Source organism: Globicephala melas, chromosome 1 (genome assembly GCF_963455315.2).
Source record: "Globicephala melas chromosome 1, mGloMel1.2, whole genome shotgun sequence".
Classification (NCBI taxonomy): domain Eukaryota; kingdom Metazoa; phylum Chordata; class Mammalia; order Artiodactyla; family Delphinidae; genus Globicephala; species Globicephala melas.
Window position 1 is genome coordinate 145,083,069 of NC_083314.1, and position 24,134 is coordinate 145,107,202.

At 37.8% G+C, this 24,134-nt stretch overlaps 1 protein-coding gene across 6 annotated transcripts in view; it reads right to left on the reverse strand.

Annotated features, from left to right (window-relative positions):
* Positions 1–24,134, reverse strand: part of OSBPL9 (oxysterol binding protein like 9) — a 169,965-nt gene that overhangs the window by 120,820 nt on the left and 25,011 nt on the right. For all 6 annotated transcript variants that reach the window (XM_030870112.2, XM_030870113.2, XM_030870111.2 and 3 more), the window contains exon 2: positions 20,158–20,208. In XM_030870112.2, coding sequence (XP_030725972.2) covers positions 20,158–20,208 — 51 coding nt within the window. The remainder of the gene's footprint in view (positions 1–20,157; positions 20,209–24,134) is intronic.

The following is a 24,134-nucleotide window of genomic DNA, read 5'->3' on the forward strand; positions in this document are numbered from 1 at the left end:
ATTAGGATACTGACTGGACTGACTGGGAACAAACTGGGATTGCCACTTATTTAGGTCTTTTTTAACTTCAGTGTTTATAGTTTTCTGAGTAAATGTCTTGTCCCCCCTATTCTTAATATTTATTTCTAAGTAATTAATGTTTGATGCTATGGTAAATGTTCTCTATTCTTTAAAAATCATTTTTAATTACTAGTTGCTGATATATTGAAATACAATTTATTTTTGTATAGTGACCTTGTATCCAGTACCCTTGCTAAATTCATTTATCAATTCTAATAGTATCTACAGATTCTTTTGGATTTCCTGTATGCTTAATTAAAGCTGCTATGAATAATAACAGTTTTATTTCTTCTACTCCAATCCTTATACCTTATATTTATTTTTCTTGCTTTATTCATTGGCTAGGACTGCCTGGTGTAAGACTGACCCTAGAGTGGCTGGCAATGTTGAATACAGGGGTAGTGGGGGGCATCCTTGTCTTGCTATTGGTCTCTCTTTCACTGTCCGCTGTAGCTATTTAAAATCTTCTCTACCTTCCTTGAACCCTCAACAGCATAAGCAGTCATCAGGTAGGAACTCTAAACCTGCTATGCCCTCCCACCTAAAGACTCGCCTGCATCTATACCCACTCTTGCTTCCTTTCCACTTGTCATAATAGAAAAGGTGCCTATTACCTTTCCTCAGATCTCTTACTGTACCAATTTTCAACTCCTCTCCCTCTCTATTGGCTCTTTCCCAACTTCATTTACACGTGCCAAGACTTTACACTCTCTAACAACAACAAAAACAACACCAACAATCCTTCTCAATTATACAACCTCAGCTAGCAAATGGCCCACCTCTCTCAGTGCCTTCCAGTCAAGATTATTATTCAGACTTGTCCAAGTCTCCCGCCTAAAATTTATTTTAACCTCCCACTCCTCATAGGATATGTAATCATATCAGTGGTTGTTCTTTACCTTCAAATAATGTGACTGTATAACCTGGTTTACCTGCAACAGTTCCAGATTATTCCTGTTATCTTAGCATAATAATGAATAGAACCCCCTTTATTCTCAGGAGTGTCCTGCTATAGGGGATATGGTCACTCTATCATGGCCTAGCCCAAAGGCCCTCAGTGATTTGCTCCATGCCTACCTCTCATCTCTCATGAAATTCTATAGTTGGGCAGCTTGAGGTTTACCAATTGCCCCAAGCTCTCTTCCACCAAACATCCTTCCTCTCCCCTTATCTGGGTTTATACTATTTATCTTTTACATTTGGTAAAGCAAACTCCCTTTGCTAATCCATATATGGAATAATACTCTATCATTAACCAAAGTTCTTTGTTATGCTAACCCATCAATATACCAAAGTTTTTACTTTGTCCCTGCTTTTATGACCCATTGTGCCAACATAATAAACATATATATCACTCAATGACTTTCCATGATTTTTCTTCTGAAGGTTTCAGATGATCAACATTTCAGGTTCTGCCAGTACTTGGGCTCACCAAGGTGCCTGCTGCTCCAGGTCACACTATCCAGGTTCCAGAAAGTAATAGAAGATGGAGTCATGAAATCAGTTGAGTTTCCTGACTTTACCTCTTTTCCTTTCTTATATACACACAAACATACTTCAGACATGAATCATAGTTCTGGTACCAAAGACAGAAAGATAGGTTTGCTCTCATGCCTTGGGAAAAAACAGAACGCTGGCTATTTTAGGGCCAATCTCCCTTTGTAAGAAGAAAAAAGTAAACTGGTAAACTGGCTCCAAAGATAATAAAAAAGGAATGATGACTCCTCTGGGACACAGATTGCTCACACAGCTCCTAAAAGGAACGTTGACAGTGCTAAGAATACACAGCACAGCTACTCCCACTGCAACTCTACAACCACATACTTTCCCTCACTGCTGAAATATTAGAAGTCTTACATTCATATAACATTCTTACATTCTTACATTATATGACCTTATGGTATATGATCTTACTTTCATATAACACATTTAGGCAGAACAGGTATTACTTTTCTTTCGAAATTAGAAAACTGAGACTCAGAGAAGTAAAAAAAATTGCCCAAGGTCCTACAACTAAAAGACAGGAGAATTCAGGTCTTGCAACTCCTGATCCAAAGGCCGTTCTTAACAGGGCATAGGTATAATAAGCAATATTCACTAATTACTTCAACATACTTATTAAATACCTATTCTGGGCCAGGAGCAATAACAGCCAGGGGATATATATAGGAATAAGATATATCTCTGCCCTGCAAGAGCACATAGTTCAGAGGGGAGAGAGAAGAGTCAACAATATAGAGGGAAGCAGGAAAGCTTAAGGTCCAGCCTGCTCACCAAAGACACTGCTGCATGCCCCCACTTCAGCATCATTCATTGTTTCAACAAGTATTTATTGAATTTTCTGGTGACTAATAGAGTGGTGAATAATTTGCTTTCCTTTTTTCACTCAATATTATTTTGAGGTTTGTTCATGTTGAGTAAATAAATATATATATATATATGTACTTTTCATGTCAAGAATATGTATGTGTGTATACATATGTATATACATACATATACACACATATACTATCTATGTTGAGAATATGTATGTACATTTTATCTGCTATATAGTATTTATTATATAAGTATACCACAATGTCTCAATTCCACTGTGTAGAACATTTAGGTTATTTTTTATTTTTCCTATTCCAATAATGCAGCAATAATCATCACTGTATATGTCTCCTGGCAACACTTCTGCAAGAAAATGTCAAGCAAACCCTCTGAAATGGAAGAGAGTTCCATTTTTATGTAGAATCAGTTGTACCTTCAACCTTACTGAAGACTACAAAACTGCTCTCCTAAGCAGTTGTACCAATTAATATTCCCATCAGCACTGTGTGAGAGTTCCTATATCCCCAATCACTGGCCAACACTAGATAAAATCAGACTTTAAAAATCCTTGGCAAACTGATGAAAATACTCTCTTGCTGAACTTTTAATTTAGAGTCTCTGATAATTACTGAGAATTAGAATCTAGTTATATTTATTGCCATTCTTATTTCCTCTTATATGAATTGAGTGTATCCTTTGTACATTTTCTTTTTGGGCATTCTTTTTTCTTTTCTACTGATTTGTATGTGTTCTTTGGATTTTCTTTTTGTCTATTTGATTTGTAGGAATTCTTTATATATTCTGGATATTAATCCTTTGTCAACTATATGCATTGTAAATATTTTCTCTCCTGCCCAATGGTTGTCTTTCTCTTTGATTATGGTGTCTTTTGTTGCTGTTGAAAGGTTTTAAAATTTGAATGTTGTTAAATCTGCCAATCTTTCCTATCATAGTTTGTGTTTTAAGACATCCTTCTCTATCCTGATACTATAAGGACATTCTTCTATAAACTCTTATAAGTATAAATTTTCATTTTATACCTTTAATACCTCTGGAATTTTTTTGTGTGCATAGCATGAGGTAGGGAATAATTTTATTTTTTTCCATATGGGCAGCCAATTGATCCAGCTTCATTTACTGAGTGATAGTGTCTGGTTTGCAATGCTGTCATATACTAAATTCTCATTGATGTGTGGTTCTGTTTCTGAGCTTTCTCTTCTATGCCACTGATCTATTTCCTTCCCCTTATACTAATAATATCATACTTATTTTAATTTACAATAGTTTCATTTAAAAAGTCTTAACATATGGAATGGCAAGTCCCCCGACTCCTTATTCTTGAAAATTTTCTTGCCCCTTTACCATTTTAAATGACTTTTAGAATCATCTTGTCAACTTCTTTTTTAAGCCTAACTGAGATTTTTGACTGGGATTACATGTGTTTATAGATTAATTTAGGAGAAATAAATATACACATGATATTGAGTCTAATAAGCAAGAAGATGAGATAGCTTTATCTATTTTCAGATTTTCCTGTAGTCTTTCAATGATGTTTACATTTTTTATCCATCAAAGGAATGTATTTATCTTATAAAATATATTCTTAGGTGACTTAGAGTTCTTGTTACTATTTAAATAGAATTTTTTTAATTTTTTAAAATTTTTATTTATTTGGCCACACCACACAGCTTTGCTGAAGGTGAGACATTTAAATAGTATTTATTTAGATTCTTGTGGATTTTTTTAATGTAGACAATCATATCATTTGCAAACATCAATAATGTTTATTCTTCACTTCCAATCCTTTTTCTTCAAATTCTTTTGTTTCTTATTCTTGTGTTATATGTTTGCCAGGGCCCCTAGCACAGTTACAGAAACATTTTCTGCAAGTACTAATTTTGATTCTTCTTTCCAAACCTTATATCTTTTGTATCTTCTCTTATAGCATTCCCTAGGACCTCCAGAGTACAATATTTAGAGAAGCAGCAATCCCTATCAAAATCCTCATGGCATTTTTAACAGAACTAGAACAAATAACCCTAAAATTCACATGAACCACAAAAGAGCCTGAATTGCCAAAGCAATCTTGAGAGAAAAGAAAAAAGCTGGAGATATAAACCTTCCACACTTCAGACCATATTATATAGCTACAGTAATCAAAAAAGCATGGTACTGGCACAAAAACAGACTCATTGATCAATGGAACAGAATAGAGGGACCAGAAATAAACCCACACACCTATGGTCAATTAATCTATGACAAAGGATGCATGAATATACAATGGAGAAAAGACAATCTCTTCAACAAGTGGTGCTGGGAAAACTGGACAACCAAGCAGTCACATGTAAAACAATGAGATTATAACATTCCCTAACAGCATATACAAAAAAAAAAACTCAAAATGGTTTAAAGACCTCACTGCAAGATCACAAACCATACAACTCCTAGAATAGAACATAGGCTGAACATTCTTTAACATAAATCGTAGTAATATTTTCTCAGATCAGTCTCCCAAGGCAAAAATAAATAAATAAAAGCAAAACAAACAAAACAAATGGGACCTAATTAAACTTAAAAGCTTTTGCACAGCAAAGGAAACCACCAACAAAACAAAAAGACAACCTATGGAATGGGAGAAAGTATTTGCAAATCATGTGACCAACAAGGGCTTAATATCCAAAATATACAAACAGCTCATATAACTCAGTAACAAAAAAACAGCTCAATCAAAGACGACTTGAACAGACTTTTTTCCAAAGTAGACATACAGATGGCTAACAGGCACATGAAAAGATGCTTAACATTGCTAATTATTAGAGAAATGCAAATCTAAACCACAATGAGATATCACCTCACTCCTCACATCAAAAAAGTCTACAAATAACAAAAGTTGGAGAGGATGTGGAGAAAAAGGAACCACTGTACACTGTTAGTGGGAATGGAAATTGGTGCAGCCACTATGGAAAACAGTATGGAGGTTCCTTAGAAAACTAAAAATAGAACTACCATGCAATCCAGCAATTCCACTCCCATGTATATATCCAGAAAAAAACAAATACTAATTCAAAAAGATACATGCACCCCAATGTTCACAGCAGCACTATCTACAATAGCCAAGACATGGAAGCAACTCAAGTGCCTGTCAACAGGCAACTGGATTAAGAAGATGTGGTATATGTTTATGTATATACATACATATGTATGTATATATACACGCACACATACATATGCAATGGAATATTACTCAGTCATAAAAAATAATGAACTACTGCCATCTGCAGCAACGTGGACGGACCCAGAGATTATGCATAGTGAAATAAGGCAAACAGAGAAAGATAAATACTGTATGATATTACTTATATGTAGAATCTAAAAAATATTACAAATAAATGTATATGTAAAACAGACAGATATAGAAAACAAACTTGTGGTTATCAAAGGGGAGAAGGGAGGAAGGACAAATTAGGAGTATGGGATTAACAGATACAAAGTACTATGTATAAAATAGATAAGCAACAAGGATATAATGTTTAGCATAGGGAATTACAGTCATTATCTTGAAATAACCTACAGTGGAATATAATCTGAAAAAATACTGAATCACTATGGTGTGTACCTGAAACTAACATAATATTGTGAATCAACTATACTTCAGTTTAAAAAAAAAAGAAACAGCAAAAGCAGGCATCTCTGTCTTGCTACTGATTCTAAAGACAATGCTTCTACTATTTCAGTATTAAGAACACTGGAGCATTTTAGAAAATACTCCTTATCAGGTTAAGAATGTTCTCTTCTATTCCTAACTTGTTTGATCTTGAATGCATGTTTCATTTTATTCACTGCTTTTTCTGCATTTATTCAGATGGTTATGTAATTTTCCTTTTTAGTCTATTACTATGGTAAATTATCTTAATTATAAAATTAGCAGCCTAGTATTGCTAGAATAAACTCTGTTTGGTCATAATACTTTTTGCTTACACATTACTGGGTATGGTTTACTGTATTTTGCTTAAGATTTTGACATCTACATTAATAAGGGACTCTGGCCTAAAAATTCCCTTTATTTTCTCTTTCTACTTTCGTTACCATTACTTTTTTCTTTTTCTAATTTTTTTTTTTTTTTTTTTGCGATACACAGGCCTCTCACTGTTGTGGTCTCTCCCGTTGCGGAGCACAGGCTCCGGACGCGCAGGCTCAGCAGCCATGGCTCACGGGCCCAGCCGCTCCGCGGCATGTGGGATCCTCCCAGACCGGGGCACGAACCCGCGTCCCCTGCATCGGCAAGCGGACTCCCAACCACTGCGCCACCAGGGAAGCCCTTTTTCTAATTTTTTGAATATAATGCTTAGCTCATTAATTTTTAATCTCTGTTTGATAATATATTCATTTGTGATTATAAATCATAGACTGCTTTAGATGCAGTTTTAACGTGTACCTTGATTATCATTCAGGTTTAAATATTTCATAATTTCCATTATAATTTCTACATTTACCAATGAATTATTTACAAGTATGTGTGTGAGGTGGCATGTGGCTACTGTTTTATAAAGGATTTCTAATTTATTCCATTGCTGTCAGAGAATGTTACGTATGTGACACTGGGTTTGAGGCATTCTCCTTTTCCATACAACTGAAATTTTTTTCTTAAAGTCTATTATTTATTAATTTATTTATTAACCACCAACACTTCATTATTAGATTCCCAGGGATTTTTATTTAGAAGCTGCAAAACTTGCAAGGCTATACAATTACTGGAATGAAATTTAGGTTTACTTTCTGAAATCAATCCAGGCAAGACTTGAAGTCTATTATTTCTGATGTTAATACTATTTCCTAGCTTTCTTTTGGTTAATATTTTCCTGGAATACCTTTTTCCATCACTTAAAAAATTTTTAATTTAGTCATAAAATATTATAAACATTCAGAAAATATAGCACTAATGACATCTATGTACCAATCACAGAGATTAAACAGATGTTTACATTTTGCCCAAGAAAGGACATTTTCAGGGTCAAATTCACAGAGAAGAGATGTTTCCACAAAAGCTAGTGAATTAACAAAAAAGGCATAAATCAATAAAGTAATTTTTCATAATGAAGTGATAAAACAATTGACAGAATGATGCAGATCTAAGAGGATGAGGGGGAAAGACATTCTTAAGGTTATACATTAACCTAGAAATACCTAATTGTAACCATTCTAAGACATCAATGATTATAAAATGTATCCCAATGCCAGAGATGTTAACATATGAAAAAATAATGTAGAATCATTGAAATAAAGCCCTGGAAGAAGTCAGTGCTAAAACTATTAATAATCTATCATGGTACACTGCTGAACTCTCTTGTGATGGACTAAAAGAAGAGAATACAGAGGACATATCCCTCAGGGAATCAGTCAACTCTGATGACCAGCACACTTGATATATGGAGTACTCAGTGAATGAAGTGAAGTACTCAGTGAATGAAGCATTGGATAAAAAAAGTTACTTTAAGTCACACATGGATTAATAGTTTTCAAAAACTCACAATATATTTAGTGATTACTAGGGCGATTCCTAAGGCCCCATAAGATTCTTCAAAATCTGAGATTCATCTTACCAATGGGACTTATTATTTTTTTTTATATTTTTGAATTTCATTTTATTTATTTTTTTATACAGCAGGTTCTTATTAGTCATCAATTTTATACACATCAGTGTATACATGTCAATCCCAATCACCCAATTCAACACACCACCATCCCCACCTCCCCACGGCTTCCCCGCTTGGTGTCCATATGTTTATTCTCTACATCTGTGTCTCAACTTCTGCCCTGCAAACCGGTTCATCTGTACCATTTTTCTAGGTTCCACAAATATGCGTTAATATACGATATTTGTTTTCCTCTTTCTGACTTACTTCACTCTGTACAACAGTCTCTAGATCCATCCACATCTCAACAAATGACTCAATTTCGTTCCTTTTTATGGCTGAGTAATATTCCATTGTATATATGTACCATGTCTTCTTTATCCATTCGTCTGTTGATGGGCATCTAGGTTGCTTCCATGACCCGGCTATTGTAAATAGTGCTGCAATGAACATTGGGTGCATGTGTCTTTTTGAATTATGGTTTTCTCTGGGTATATGCCCAGTAGTGGGATTGCTGGATCATATGGTAATTCTATTTTTAGTTTTTTAAGGAACCTCCATACTGTTCTCCATAGTGGCTGTATCAATTTACAGTCCCACCAACAGTGCGAGATGGTGCCCTTTTCTCCACACCCTCTCCAGCATTTGTTGTTTGTAGATTTTCTGATGATGCCCATTCTAACTGGTGTGAGGTGATACCTCATTGTAGTTTTGATTTGCATTTCTCTAATAATTAGTGATGTTGAGCAGCTTTTCATGTGCTTCTTGGCCATCTGTATGTCTCCTTTGGAGAAATGTCTATTTAGGTCTTCTGCCCATTTTTGGATTGGATTGTTTGTTTCTTTAATATTGAGCTGCATGAGCTGTTCATATATTTTGGAGATTGATCTTTTGTCTGTTGGTCCATTTGCAAATATTTTCTCCCATTCTGAGGGTTGTCTTTTCGTCTTGTTTATGGTTTCCTTTGCTGTGCAAAAGCTTTTAGGTTTCATTAGGTCCCATTTGTTTATTTTTGTTTTTATTTCCATTACTCTAGGAGGTGGATCAAAAAAGATCTTGCTGTGTTTTATGTCAAAGAGTGTTCTCCCTATGTTTTCCTCTAAGAGTTTTATAGTGTCTGGTCTTACATTTAGGTCTCGAATCCATTTTGAGTTTATTTTTGTGTATGGTGTTAGGGAGTGTTCTAATTTCATTCTTTTACATGTAGCTGTCCAGCTTTCCCAGCACCACTTATTGAAGAGACTGTCTTTTCTCCATTGTATATCCTTGCCTCCTTTGTCATAGATTAGTTGACCATAGGTGCGTGGGTTTATCTCGGGGCTTTCTATCTTGTTCCATTGATCTATGTTTCTGTTCTTGTACCGGTACCATATTGTCTTGATTACTGTAGCTTTGTAGTATAGTCTGAAGTCAGGGAGTCTGATTCCTCCAGCTCCGTTTTTTTCCCCTCAAGACTGCTTTGGTTATTCGGGTCTTTTGTGTCTCCATACAAATTTTAAGACTTTTTGTTCTAGTTCCATAATAAATGCCATTGGTAATTTGATAGGGATTGCATTGAATCTGTAGATTGCTTTGGGTAGTACAGTCATTTTCACAATATTGATTCTTCCAATCCAAGAACATGGTATATCTCTCCATCTGTTGGTATCATCTTTAATTTCTTTCATCAGTGTCTTATAGGTTTCTGCATACAGGTCTTTTGTCTCCCTAGGTAGGTTTATTCCTAGGTATTTTATTCTTTTTGTTGCAGTGGTAAATGGGAGTGTTTCCTTAATTTCTCTTTCAGATTTTTCCTCATTAGTGTATAGGAATGCAAGAGATTTCTGTGCATTAATTTTGTATCCTGCCACTTTACCAAATTCATTGATTAGCTCTAGTAGTTTTCCGCTGGCATTTTAGGATTCTCTATGTATAGTATCATGTAATCTGCAAACAGTGACAGTTTTACTTCTTCTTCTCCAATTTGTATTCCTTTCGTTTCTTTTTCTTCTCTGACTGCCGTGGCTAGGACTTCCAAAACTATGAGGAATAATAGTGGTGAGAGTGGACATCCTTGTCTCGTTCCTGATCTTGGAGGAAATGCTTTCAGTTTTTCACCATTGAGAATGATGTTTGCTGTGGGTTTGTCGTATATGGCCTTTATTATGTTGAGGTAGGTTCCCTCTATGCCCACTTTCTGGAGAGTTTTTATCATAAATGGGTGGTGAATTTTGTCAAAGCTTTTTCTGCATCTATTGAGATGATCTTATGGTTTTTATTCTTCAGTTTGTTAATATAGTGTAGCACATTGATTGATTTGCATATATTGAACAATCCTTGCATCTCTGGGATAAATCCCACCTGATCATGGTGTATGATCCTTTTAATTTGTTGTTGGATTCTGTTTGCTAGTATGTTGTTGAGGAGTTTTGCATCTATATTCATCAGTGATATTGATCTGTAATTTTTTTTTTGTAGTACCTTTGTCTGCTTTTGGTATCAGGGTGATGGTGGCCTCACAGAATGAGTTTGGGAGTGTTCCTTCCTCTGCAATTTTTTGGAAGAGTTTGAGAAGGATGGGTGTTAGCTCTTCTCTAAATGTTTGATAGAATTCACCTGTGAAGCCATCTGGTCCTGGACTTTTGTTTGTTGGAAGATTTTTTTTTTTTTTTTTTTTGCGGTACACGGGCCTCTCACCATTGTGGCCTCTCCCGTTGCGGAGCACAGGCTCCGGACACGCAGGCTCAGTGGCCATGGCTCACAGGCCCAGCCACTCTGTGGCATGTGGTATCTCTCCGGACCGGGGTACAAATCTGTGTCCCCTGCCTCGGCAGGTGGGCTCTCAACCACTGTGCCACCAGGGAAGCCCTGTTGTAAGATTTTTAATCTCAGGTTCAATTTCATTACTTGTAATTGGTCTGTTCATATTTTCTATTTCTTCCTGGTTCAGTCTTGGAAGGTTATACCTTTCTAAGAATTTGTCCATTTCTTCCAGGTTGTCCATTTTATTGGCATAGAGTTGCTTGTAGTAGTCTCTTAGGATGCTTTGTATTTCTGCAGTGTCTGTTGTAACTTCTCCTTTTTCATTTCTAATTTTATTGATTTGAGTCCTCTCCCTCTTTTTCTTGATGAGTCTAGCTAATGGTTTATCAATTTTGTTTACCTTTTCAAAGAACCAGCTTTTAGTTTTATTAATCCGTGCTATTCTTTTCTTTGTTTCTAGTTCATTTATTTCTGCTCCTATCTTTATGATTTCTTCCCTTCTGCTAACTTTGGTTTTTGTTTATTCTTCTTTCTCTAGTTCTTTTAGGCATAAGGTTAGATTGTTTATTTGAGATTTTTCTTGTTTCTTGAGGTAGGCTCGTATAGCTATAAACTTCCCTCTTAGAACTGCTTTTGCTGCATCCCATAGATTTTGGATCATCGTGTTTTCATTGTCATTTGTCTCTAGGTATTTTCTGATTTCCTCCTTGATTTCTTCAGTGATCTCTTGGTTATTTAGTAACGTATTGTTTAGCCTCCATGTGTTTGTGGTTTTTACATTTTTTTCCCTGTAATTCATTTCTAATCTCATGGTGTTTTGGTCAGAAAAGATGCTTGATATGATTTCAATTCTCTTAAATTTACTGAGGCTTGATTTGTGACCCAGGATGTGATCTATCCTGGAGAATATTCCATGAGCACTTGAGAAGAAAGTGTAATCTGCTGTTTTTGGATGGAATGTCCTATAAATATCAATTAAATCTATCTGGTCTATTGTGTCATTTTTTTTTAATTTTATTTTTTATTTTTTTATTGTGTCATTTAAAGCTTCTGTTACCTTATTTATTTTCATTTTGGATGCTCTGTCCATTGGTATAAGTGAGGTGTTAAAGTCCCCCAGTATTATTGTGTTACTCTCAATTTCCTCTTTTAGAGCTGTTAGCAGTTGCCTTATGTATTGAGGTGCTCCTGTGTCGGGTGCATAAATATTTATAATTGTTATATCTTCTTCTTGGATTGATTCGCTGATCATTACATAGTGTCCTTCCTTGTCTCTTGTAACCTTATTTTAAAGTCTATTTTATCTGATATGAGTATTGCCACTCCAGCTTTTTTTGATTTCCATTTTCATGGAATATCTTTTTCCATCCCCTCACTTTCAGTCTGTATGTGTCCCTAGGTCTGAAGTGGGTCTCTTGTAGACAGCATATATATGAGTCTTGTTTTTGTATCCATTCAGCAAGCCTGTGTCTTTCGGTTGGAGCATTTAATCCATTCACGTTTAAGGTAATTATCGATATGTATGTTCCTATGACCATTTTCTTAATTGTTTTGGGTTTGTTTTTGTAGGTCCTTTTCTTCTCTTGTGTTTCCCACTTAGAGAAGTTCCTTTAGCACTTGTTGTAGAGCTGGTTTGGTGCTGCTGAATTCTCTTAGCTTTTGCTTGTCGGTAAAGCTTTTGATTTCTCCATCGAATCTGAGTGAGATCCTTGCTGGTTTGAGTATTCTTGGTTGTAGATTCTTCCCTTTCCTCACTTTAAGTATATCATGCCACTCCCTTCTGGCTTGTAGAGTTTCTTCTGAGAAATCAGCTCTTAACCTTATGGGAGTTCCCTTGCATGTTATTTGTTGTTTTTCCCTTGCTGCTTCCAATAATTTTTCTTTGTCTTTAATTTTTGCCAATTTGATTACTATGTGTCTCGGCATGTTTCTCCTTGGCTTTATCCTGTATGGGACTCGCTGCGCTTCCTGGACTTGCGTGGCTATTTCCTTTCCCATGTTAGGGAAGTTTTCGACTATAATCTCTTCAAATATTTTCTCGGGTCCTTTCTCTCTCTCCTCCTTCTGGGACCCCTATAATGTGAATGTTGGTGTGTTTAATGTTGTCCCAGAAGTCTCTTAAGCTGTCTTCATTTCTTTTCATTTTTTTTTCTTTATTCTGTTCTGCAGCAGTGAATTCCACCATTCTGTCTTCCAGGTCACTTATCTGTTCTTCTGCCTCTGATATTCTGCTATTGTTTCCTTCTAGTGTATTTTTCATTTCAGTTATTGTATTGTTCATCTCTGTTTGTTGTTTAATTCTTCTAGGTCTTTGTTAAACATTTCTTGCATCTTCTCGATCTTTGCCTCCATTCTTTTTCCGAGGTCCTGGATCATCTTCACTATCATTATTCTGAATTCTTTTTCTGGAAGGTTGCCTATCTCCACTTCATTTAGTTGTTTTTCTGGGGTTTCATCTTGTTCCTTCATCTGGTACATAGCCCTCTGCCTTTTCATCTTGTCTATGTTTCTGTGAATGTGGTTTTTGTTCCACAGGCTGCAGGATTGTAGTTCTTCTTGCTTCTGCTGTCTGCCCTCTGGTGGATGAGGCTATCTAAGAGATCTTGTGTTAGTTTCATGATGTGAGGGACTGGTGGTGAGTAGAGCTGACTGTTGCTCTGGTGGGCAGAGCTCAGTAAAAACTTTAATCTCCTTGACTGTTGATGGGTGGGGCTGGGTTCCCTCCCTGTTGATTGTTTGGCCTGAGGCAACCTAACAGTGAAGCCTACCTGGGCTCTTTGTTGGGGCTAATGACAGACTCTGGGAGGGCTCACACCAAGGAGTACTTCCCAGAACTTCTGCTGCCAGTGTCCTTGTCCTCACGGTGAGGCACAGCAAACCCCACCTCTGCAGGTGACCCTCCAACACTAGCAGGTAGGTCTGGTTCAGTCTCCTACGGGGTCACTGCTCCTTCCCCTGGGTCCTAATGCACACACTACTTTGTGTGTGCCCTCCAAGAGTGGAGTTTCTGTTTCCCCCAGTCCTGTCAAAGTCCTGCAATCAAATTCCGATAGGCTTCAAAGTCTGATTCTCTAGGAATTCCTCCTCCCGTTGCCGGACCCCCAGGTTGGGAAGCCTGACGTGGGGCTCAGAGCCTTCACTCCAGTGGGTGGACTTCTGTGGTATAAGTGTTCTCCAGTCTGTGAGTCACCCACCCAGCAGTTATGGGATTTGATTTTACTGTGATTGCGCCCCTCCTACCGTCTCACTGTGGCTTCTCCTTTGTCTTTGGATGTGGGGTATCTTTTTTGGTGAGCTCCAGTGTCTTCCTGTCGATGACTGTCCAGAAGCTACTTGTGATTCTGTTGTTCTCACAAGAGGGAGTGAGAGCACGTCCTTCTACTCCGCCATGTTGGTTCCTCTCGCCAGGAATTATTAATTACAACAGTAACTACCATTCATTAAGAATCTAAGTCCCTTATAACTGTAAAAAAGAAAAAAAAAAGAACCTAAGTCCCAAACATTGTGTTTGGATACTTTTTTTTTTTTGGCCATGCCAGGTCAGTTGCTGCACACGGGATCTTTTAGTTGAGGCACGTGGGCTCTTAGTTGCGGCATGCATGTGGGATCTAGTTCCCAGACCAGGGATCGAACCTAGGCCCCCTGCATTGGGAGCATGGAGTGTTCCCCACTGGACCACCAGGCAAGTCCCATACTTTTTAATGTATCAGTTAATTTGATATTCATAATTATATGAGTAAATGACATGAGACCATTCCAGAGCTAAAGGAAATAGGACTCAGAACCGAATAGATGAGTTGCCTGAAGTCACAAAGCTAGTAGGTGGCAGAATCCAGATTTGAATTCCATTTCATTTTTGGTTTGTTCTTGTCTCTACCCCACACTGCCTCTTTAATGCTACTACTTCTCCATTTTTCAGATTTTACCTGGAAATGTCGATGTTTTGCTTTTTGGTGAGTCTCAGGACAGAAAAAATCAGACCCCAGGACTCAACCAATATTCTACTTTTCCATCAAGGCAAGGGCACCATCTAGTGGCCACACTTTGCCACCAATACAGTCAAAGAAAGTAGAGGGGAAGGAAGTGGTTTTCCTCCACTGGTTTTACATGTCCTTGCATCAAGTTGGAGCATCTGCACTGACTCTTCTAGTCAAGAAGAACAAGAGCCCAGGGACTTCCCTCGTGGTCCAGTGGTTAAGACTCCGCACTTCCACTGCAGGGGGCATGGGTTTGATCCCTGGTCGGGGAACTAAGATCTCTCATACCGCATGGTACGACCAAAAAAAAACAGAAGAAGAGGAGCCTGGTAACATTATGGACTGTACATGGTTTTGGAATGAGACAGACCCAAGTTCAATCCCAGATTCACCATTTACTAACTGTGTGACTTTGGTAAGTTACTAAATGTAACATGAGTCTCAGTCTCCTCATTCGTCAAATGAAATAACACCGTTAGCCTGAGAGGACTGTCATGGGAATGTCAATGAAAATCAGCCAGCACAGTAACTGATCCAGAGAGCTTCCTCAATAACTGCTGGTTCCTCTTCCTAATCTTCTTTCATGTAGCCTAAAACCACACGGGTATTTTGCTTTTTTTTTTTTTTTTTTTAATAAAACACATCCATACCACTGGCTCATGCTGTGTTTAACATAACTTCCATACTTCTTTTGTATGTAAACTGTAGTAGAGGCAAATTCCCCAAAATGTATTCCTTACTTTTATAAACACATGAAATCAACAATAAGCATTTTTTGAGAACCTACTTACAGTGTACCAGGCACATATGACAGTGGATGGGAACTCACTATTGAACTCACTGGGGAAAACAGACTACTTAACGTGTAATACCATGTAAAAGTACTATCATGGATATAACTGACAAATGGAAGAGAAGCAAATCTGTTAGAAGGATGTGGATCAGGAACGCTTCATGAAGAAACACCTTTTGAAAAGTCTCTTAAAGATGAGCTCACCAGATAAGGGCACAGAACATTCCTGACATAAGAAAAATATATGTCAGAAGCAATGAGGAAACATGAAGAAGTGCAGTGTGATTGGCACATAGGATGGGATGTATGAAGAGGCGGGGAGAGATCTGTGGTACAGGTCAATGACAGCTCGTTAAGCTCATCTGGAATCTAGATGACAGGTGCATTATCTATCACCACCACTGTCATCATCATCATCATCATCCACAGCAGTTATCATATATTGGATATACACTACGTGCCAAACTCTGTACATGCATAATTGCTAAACCTCACAACCCTGCAAGTTATATATTATTTTCATAGAGGTTAAGAAATTTGCCCAAAGGCACAGAGTCAGTAAGGAGTGTAAGCTGAGTGAGGTTCAGCTCCAGGTCTCTCTGATTCTACTACACTAGTGGTCCCAATCTTGGCTGTACAACACAATCACCCGGAGAATCTGTTTAAAAATAAGGGTTTCAGGGCTTCCCTGGTGGAGCAGTGGTTGAGAGTCCGCCTGCCGATGCAGGGGACACGGGTTCATGTCCCAGTCTGGGAAGATCCCACATGCCGCAGAGCGGCTGGGCCCGTGAGCCATGGCCGCTGAGCCTACGCGTCCGGAGCCTGTGCTCTGCAACGGGAGAGGCCACAACAGTGAGAGACCCGCGTACTGCAAAAAAAAAATAAAATAAAATAAGGGTTTCAGACCCAGTTCTAAAACAGTGTATCTCTAGAGAGTGGGACTTGGGAACCTATATTGCAAACAATCTCTCCAGATGTTTCCTAAATAGGAAGCCAAATGGCAGTTCTGCTTCTTGAAACTACCACAGAACCTCTTAAAACACACACACACACACACACACACACACGAACACTACTAATTTACAGCTTCCATCTATGTGTCAAGTGCCTAATCCTCACAAAATTCTGCAAGGGTATTATAATCCCCACGTTAAAGGAGAGAAAAGTCAAGCTCAGGAGGCTTACAGATAGCTTCCCTCTTCCAGTCAACAAAGCAAGGAGCAAAAATAAGATTCAAACACAGGTATGTCTAGTTCTTCTTTGTCATGCTGTGTGGTAGAATTCTAAAATGCCCACCCCCCAAATGACCCTTGCCCCTGTATTCTCTCCTCCCCTTTGAGTGTGAGTGGAAACTGTGAATATGATGAAATGTTACTGCAGTGATTATGTACAGGATGAGTAATCACTGAAGTGATTACATGGCAAAAAGATTATCTGGTGGGTGTAACCTATTCTAATCATGTGAGGTCTTTTAAAAGCAGAGTGTTTTCTGCAGCTGGTAGCAGAAATGAAAAGTCAGAGAGGTTTAAAGCACTAGAAGGATTCTATGCACCATGCTGACTTGAAGATGGAGGCGCCACATGACAAGGAGTATGTGCAGCCTCTAGAAGTTGAGAGCAGATCTCAAGCTGACAGCCAGCAAGAAAATGAGGACCTCAGTCCTGTAACCACAAGGAACTGAATTCTGCCAACAACCTGAACAAGCCTAGAAGCAGACTCTCGCCTTGGAGTCTTCCTCAGAGTCTCCAGATAAGAGCCCAGCCTGGCCAATATCTTGATTTCAACAAGGAGAGAATCTTTCTGAGATGTCCGATCTACAGAACTGTAGATAATAAATGGTGGGAGTTTTTTAATTGTGGTAAAGTACACATAACATAAAACTTACCATTTTAACATTTTTCAGTGTTCAGCTTAGTACCACTAAATACATTCACATTGTTGTGCAGCCACCCTAACCATCCATCTCCAGAATTTTTTCATCTTCTCAAACTGAAATTCTGTACCCATTAAACAAGAAATCCCTAATCCTTCTTGCCTCAGCCCCTGAAAACCACCATTCTACTTTCTGTTTCCATGAATTTGACAACTCTAGGTACCTCATATATGTAGAATCAAACAATATTTGTCTTTTTGTGACTGGCTTATTTCACACAGCACAATGTCCTTAAAGTTCATCCATGTCGTAGCATGTGTCAGAATTTCCTTCCTCCTTTTTAAGACTAAACAGTATTCCACTGTATGTATATACCACAGTTTGTTTATGCATTTATCCATCATATGGACACTGGGCTGCTTCCACCTCTAGGCTATTGTGAGTAACGCTTCTACGAAAAGCACATGTGTATACAAATATCTGTTTAAGGCTATGCTTTCAATTCTTTTGGATATATAGATATATATGAGTATTGTTTTAAGTCAATTCATTATCTTGAACATTGAGTAAGTAAAAGGAAATAATCGAGCATTTATTTATCCTGTCTATTTGAACTGTACCACTGGGTAATTAAATAATAGATGAAGAGAAATGTTTCCTTATATAATTATTTCTGATAAAAATTTTAAAAAAATGATAAAATATCATAATTTTCAACCCCCAAATGGATCTAGCTACTGAGCATCAATAGTTGGTAATATCTGGGAGTTCCCTGGTGGCCTAGTGGTTAGGACTCAGTGCTTTCACTGCCATGGCCCAGGTTCAATCCCTGGTTGGGGAACTGAGATCCTGCAAGCTGTGTGACGCAGCCGGAAAAGAAAAAAAGTTGCTAATGTCAATAAAGAGCAAAAACCAGACATCATGTGTCTACTGATAAAAGAACACAACACTGCCTGTAGTCTTGCCAAAGGGATCAAACCTAAGTCTGATCCAGTCTCTGGATCCACCTGCCAATTTGCAAGAAAAGCAGAGACAGAGGAACACGCTGAATTGCACCAGTATGCAATCAATAAAATCTACATTATGGAAAGCTCCTACAGGTCAAAGGGTCTGGATTCTTCAATACATAACTGCAAACAAAAGATAGCAAGTTTTTTTAAATGGGTAATATAAAATATAGAATTTAGGAAAGCAAATCCAAGAAGTGATTCCTATAAAAGAACAATGGTTACTTTAAGAGACAGGGAGGTGGCTGTAATTTGAATGGGGCAAATAGAGAGCCTTCCGAGGTAACTGGCCAAATTCTATTTCTTAACCTAGATGGTAGTCACAAGGGTTAATAATTAATTAAGCTATATTTAAAAGAAAAAATAGCACATTAAATGTAACAATGAGACAGCGGCTCAAATCCAGATTGAATTCGACTGAAGAGCTGTCTCACTGCAGCTCTGCCGAAGTCTCACCACTGAGTCTATCTCAAGCCAAGAAAGCAGTTCATACCAGACTGAGGGGTGACTGAGGTCAATGGCAAGTGGTTAGAAAAGCAATTAAACCAAGAAGGCAAAAGCAAAACCAAAGGAAAGGAAAAAAGACAGTAAACAGTATAATAAGCTGAATTTTCAAAAATCTTTATGCTATCACATATACAACGTCTGTTCAAAACAAGCCTGTCTCATTTCCATCCTGTAAATTCACCATACTTACTTCTATCTCAGTGCCAAAATTTTTCCATTAGAATTTGGTTTTTTTCTGTTATTTCCCATTTTTACCAATTAACTACTGCTAATAAAGGCAATCGTATGTTTACCAAATATTTACATTTACATCTTCAAAAGTAAGGGTGCAGAAAAAAGATAGCAGAAAGAAAGCAACAGGAGCCTGAAAGAAGAAAAGGCCACTAGAAGCTGATTTACCAAGTTATGATAGAGGTAGGCCCTTCTTTAGATACAACGGAGTACTAGAAACTATATCCCCAAGCCTGCATTCTTTCTTGTCTTTAGCTATTTGGACCACGGTGGAAATTGAACAAGCAATTGAAAGCAGCCTGAAGCTATAGGTCTGCACTGTCCAATAAGGTAGCCCCTAGCTACATGTGCCTACAGGCCACCTGAAGTACAACTAATCTGAACAAAGATGTGCCATAAGTGCAAAAGACATAGTAGATTCCAAAGACTTAGCATGAAAAAAAGAATGTAAAATATCTCATTAATAATTTTTGTATTGATTACCTGTTTAAATAATATTCTGGATATACCGGCATAAACAAAATATATTATTAAAATTAATTTCACCTGCTTTTTAAATGTGATTACTACAAAAATTTTAAATTATGTATATGTGGCTCACATTATATTTCTATTGGACATCACTGCTACAAAAACCATTATTAAATAGTGTTTAACAGGAAGAACTAAGCAGCTGAAAGTGGGGATTTTTCAGTTTTTTTCTACTGTTTGCGCTATTGCCAACACTACAACTCATTTAATTTCCAGCCCCTGTCCCTGGATATAAAATAGAGGTTAAAAAAATCAGTAGGTGCATTAAGTCATGGATACAACATTATATCATGGGCCAAAGGAACTGAGTGCTAGTCCTGGTTCTGGAGTTACCCTGGAGAAGTTCTTTTTTTTCCTCTGAGCCTTAGTTGCCTGCCCTAACAATTAAGTAAAGGAGCTAAACTAAATTTAGACTCCCATTAATCTGTCAAAATATTTTTTTTCTTTCTGTCAGAATTGGTTTTCATAAAAATGAATAAATACTCACTCTGAGTCTAACACATCCTCTGCGAGAGCCTCTCATCATTTTGTCCTTGGACTAAAAGAAAAACAAAAACATTCAATGAATAAAAGATAAACAGACTGTTTTTAAAATCATCTAGGGATAAAGAGACAACATTTATAGTAATATTCCTCCCTTCTCCCCATCCCCACCCCACCTCACCCCACCATCACTTAAAGATAGGAATTGGGAGGTTTAAAATGTTTTGTAGTCTATACAAATAAAACTAATCACAGAATTTTATGTGTACCTTAAATGTAGCATATATTACACTATATTTTCATTCCTCCTTCATAGCCCTTAACTCTCAACTAAAATATGTTTCTCGTATTTTAGTAAGTTTGAGAGTCACCTGGAAGGTGACAAATTACCTGGGAATTTAAGAATCACTCCCAGATGATTCTGACTCAAGCAAACACAAGACCACGTTTTGAGAAACACTGCTTTAACTTTATCTCCTTGCAACTCCCCAAATGGGTCACATTTTTTGCCTCTGAGATTTCTTATCCAATGTTCCTCAGCTTGGAATATCCTTGACCCTGATTTTCTGCCTTGCCAACTGTCATTCATCAAGTGCCCTACCTCTGTCTGATTTGAATTCCCATCCCTGGACTCCCAGAGTCTCCTGTGTGTTCCCTTGTTGTGACATGCACCATCTTGTGCTATGATAGCTAGTTACTTGTCTGACTCACCCACAGACTGCACATTCCTTAAGGGATAGAAACTGTATCTGACTTATGTTTCAGAACAATGTCTGGCATACATTAGGTAATAAAAAAAATTTATTGATAAAATGTTGCTTCTCCTTTATGTTTCCCCTACTAGACTGAGCCAAGCAAAGGCTATGTTCTGCATAATAAGCCCCATGTTGACATTCAGTAAATATTCCTAGAATTAACTTAGTCATGTGTAATAAAATAAAGTAAAACCTCAAATAACTAAAGTTTTAAAAATATTTAATACCTCAACAACTGGTATTTTTCTGCACTCCACTCTGTGACAAAGTAAAACAAGCCAATATCATGGGGTTATGTTTTTTTGCTTGTTCGCTTGTTTTTAATTTTTTGGCCGTGCCACACAGCATGCAGGATCTCAGTTCCCTGACTAGGGATCAAACCTGGGCCTTCAGTGGTGAGAGCTTGGAGTTCTAACCACTGCACCACCAGGGAATTCCCTGGGGTTATGTTTTAAAGAAAACTGTCCCACTTTAAATCATAGATGCCCTACATCCATTGTACTGAGCCATAAGCAAACTTCCAGCTATAAGATAACTAAGTTCTGGGGATTTAATGTACAGCATGGTGACTATAGTTAACAATATGTACTGTATACTTTAAAGTGGCTGAGTGAGTAGATCTTAAGAGTTCTCACTACAAAAAAAAAGGTAACTATGACAGGTGATGATGGATGTGTTAATTAACCTTATTGTGGTAATCATTTCACAATATATATGTATATCAAGTCATCACACTGTACACCTTAAACGTAAACAATGTTATATGTCAATTATACCTCAATAAAGCTGGAAAAAATAAATTCAATCTTTCCTGGAGATATCTGCATGTCTGTACACAAAGATCTGCCTTACCCTTCTCATTGCAGTACATGCTGTTAACGTAGCCTATGTCATTGTTTTCACTGATTCTTAGCTTATCAATGTAACAATATTACAATGATAAATCAAAGTAAACTCTCTTCAAAAAAGAAAAGAATAAAACAAAAAAGCAAATACTGAGCTATAGAAATTCATGTTCAGAAATTATTATTGAAGTACGGAAGAGAGTCTTCTTACTTACATATATAGAGAGGACTCATACATTTTATAAAACATTCTCAACATCAAGCAGGGTTGAAAAGAGTTCTTTACTAACAATATAGTTGATAAAAACACTGTTAACAAAAATATTCCCTAAGCATTTAATAGCCCTTTTACCATACCGTACACTTATCTTCCCTCCAAAAGTGTCAAGACAATACAGAAAAATAATAATTAGGTTTGAAAATACCCAATAAGAGTTAGAATACAACTCAAACAAGGTCAAATTTGACCCTCTTCCATTTTTAAAAATAAGATTACAGTAAATAGAAAAAGAGTAAGACAGGGTTCTAAGTTAGAAAACATTGAAAGAGATAAGTGAAAATAATTAAAGCAAGTATAACTAGGAAACAATCAGACAAATCCAGAATGTGGGATATCCTATAAAATAACTGGCCTAGACTATTTTTAAATGTCCAAAAAAAAAGACTAGCATATAAACGACTGTAATATAGAGCAAAAATAAATTATGTGCATAGAGGCACAAAGTGCTATGAACTACAGAAGGCTCCCTGCCATGGAAAAAAGATTGCGAAAGGCAATACTGAAGTGACCAGGTCTCAAGGTTCAATCTGGGACTAAAAAAAGGATTCTGATAAGAGAGGGAAGGTAGGAAAAAGAAGGCATTCCAAGCCAAGGGAACAACATCAGCAAAAGCACAGGTATGGAAAACTTTACACATGAGGTCTTCACAGAAGAGTAGACTGATAGCTCAAGCACAGCGTGTGGAGAGGAAGGTGGAGAGAGATGGAGAGATGAGGCTGAAAAGGAGGTATGGGGACCAGGTCTTGGAGGGTCAGAAAAAAACAGTGAGAAGTTAAGGAAATTAAACTTTATTCAATAGTTAATGGAGAGCTACTGAAGGTTTATGAACATTCTCAGTGGTGTGTTATAGAAAAATAACACGGTCAAATATGAGGACTTGGGGGAAGGGATGATGGTGACATTAATGATATAGCACAAGCAGCAGCAGCAGATTCTCACTCATTGATACCCTCTATGTCAGTGGTCCCCAACCTTTTTGGCACCAGGCACCGGTTTCATGAAAGACAATTTTTCCACGGATCGGGGGTGGAGGGGGATGGTTTCAAGATGATTCAAGCCCATTACATTTATTGTATACTTTATTTTTTAATAAATTTATTTATTTGGCTGCATTGGGTCTTCATTGCTGCACATGGGCTTCCTCTAGTTGCGGTGAGCGAGGGCTACTCTTCGTTGCGGTGCACGGGCTTCTCATTGTGGTGGCTTCTCCTGTTGCAGAGCATGGGTTCTAGGTGCACGGGCTTCAGTAGTTCTGGCTTGCGGGCTCTAGAGTGCAGGCTCAGTAGCTGTGGTGCATGGGCTTAAGTTGCTCTGCAGCATGTGGGATCTCCCCGGACCAGGGATTGAACCTGTGTCTCCTGCATTGGCAGGTGGATTGTTAACCACTGCACCACCAGGGAAGTCCCTATTTCTATTATTATTACATTGTAATATATAATGAAATAATTATACAACTCACCATAATGCAGAATCAGTGCGAGCCCTGAGCTTGTTTTCATTTGCCACTCACTGATACACTCATAGGGTTTTCATAAGAGTCTGCAAGCAACTAATTTATTATGGTCTCTGTGCAGTAAAACCTCTCTGCTAATGATAATCTGTATTTGCAGCCACTCCCCAGTGCTAGCATCACTGCCTCAGCTCCACCTCAGATCATCAGGCATTAGATTCTCATAAGGAGCACACAACCTAGATCTCTCGCATGTGCAGTTCACAGTAGGGTTCGCGCTCCTATGAGAATCTAATGCCACCACTGATCTGACAGGAGGCGGAGCTCAGGCGGTAATGTGAGTGATGGGGGAGCAGCTGGAAATACAGATGAAGCTTCACTCACTTGCCCGCCGCTTACCTCCTGCTGTGCAGCCTGGTTCCTAACAGGCCACGGTCAGGTACCAGTCCATGACCTGGGGGTTGGGGACCCCCTGCTCTATGTGATATGCACTTTATACACAGTAAACCTCACAAGACCTTGCATGGTAAGAGTTATGCACATATTATAAATGAAAGTGACACCAGAGAGATCAAGTAAATTACCCAGTTAAATTACACATGTAAAATGTAGCAGAGTTGACCCAGCAGGTACAATTTGGAATGGCTGCCC